Genomic DNA, 274 nt, shown 5'->3' with positions numbered 1-274 from the left:
CGGTGCCGGATTCAGTAGCAGCCAGGGCTGGAGGGAGCCCTCACCACGGAAATGTATCCTTGAGACGTGAGAGGCAGCGAAGGCGGGGTGGCCGTGCTGCTGGCGTGGGCCTGGGTGTGTCAGTGCCGCGTTACGTGGCCGAAAACCCTGGGAAGGGACGCTTCTCCCTCCTGCTCTGGCAGTAGGACTTTCATAGGGGTAATGGAGGGCGAGGCTCCGCTTCTAGTCCTAGAGGTTGGCTGGGGCAGCGGGGCGCGCCGCTCCAAGGGAGGGG

General features: G+C 65.3%; 1 protein-coding gene across 1 annotated transcript in view; it reads left to right on the top strand.

Moving 5' to 3' along the window:
* Positions 1 to 7: 7 nt before the first annotated feature.
* Positions 8 to 274, top strand: part of ZFC3H1 (zinc finger, C3H1-type containing) — a gene marked incomplete at its 5' end in the record, with an annotated part of 26104 nt that continues 25837 nt past the window's right edge. Inside the window, one exon of the mRNA XM_010284321.1 lies at positions 8 to 53. Coding sequence (XP_010282623.1) covers positions 8 to 53 — 46 coding nt within the window. The remainder of the gene's footprint in view (positions 54 to 274) is intronic.

The sequence above is a fragment of the Phaethon lepturus genome, unplaced genomic scaffold (assembly GCF_000687285.1).
Source record: "Phaethon lepturus isolate BGI_N335 unplaced genomic scaffold, ASM68728v1 scaffold47023, whole genome shotgun sequence".
Classification (NCBI taxonomy): Eukaryota; Metazoa; Chordata; class Aves; order Phaethontiformes; family Phaethontidae; genus Phaethon; species Phaethon lepturus.
The sequence above is the reverse complement of the archived record's forward strand: the minus strand, read 5'-3'. Positions and strand labels throughout refer to the sequence as shown.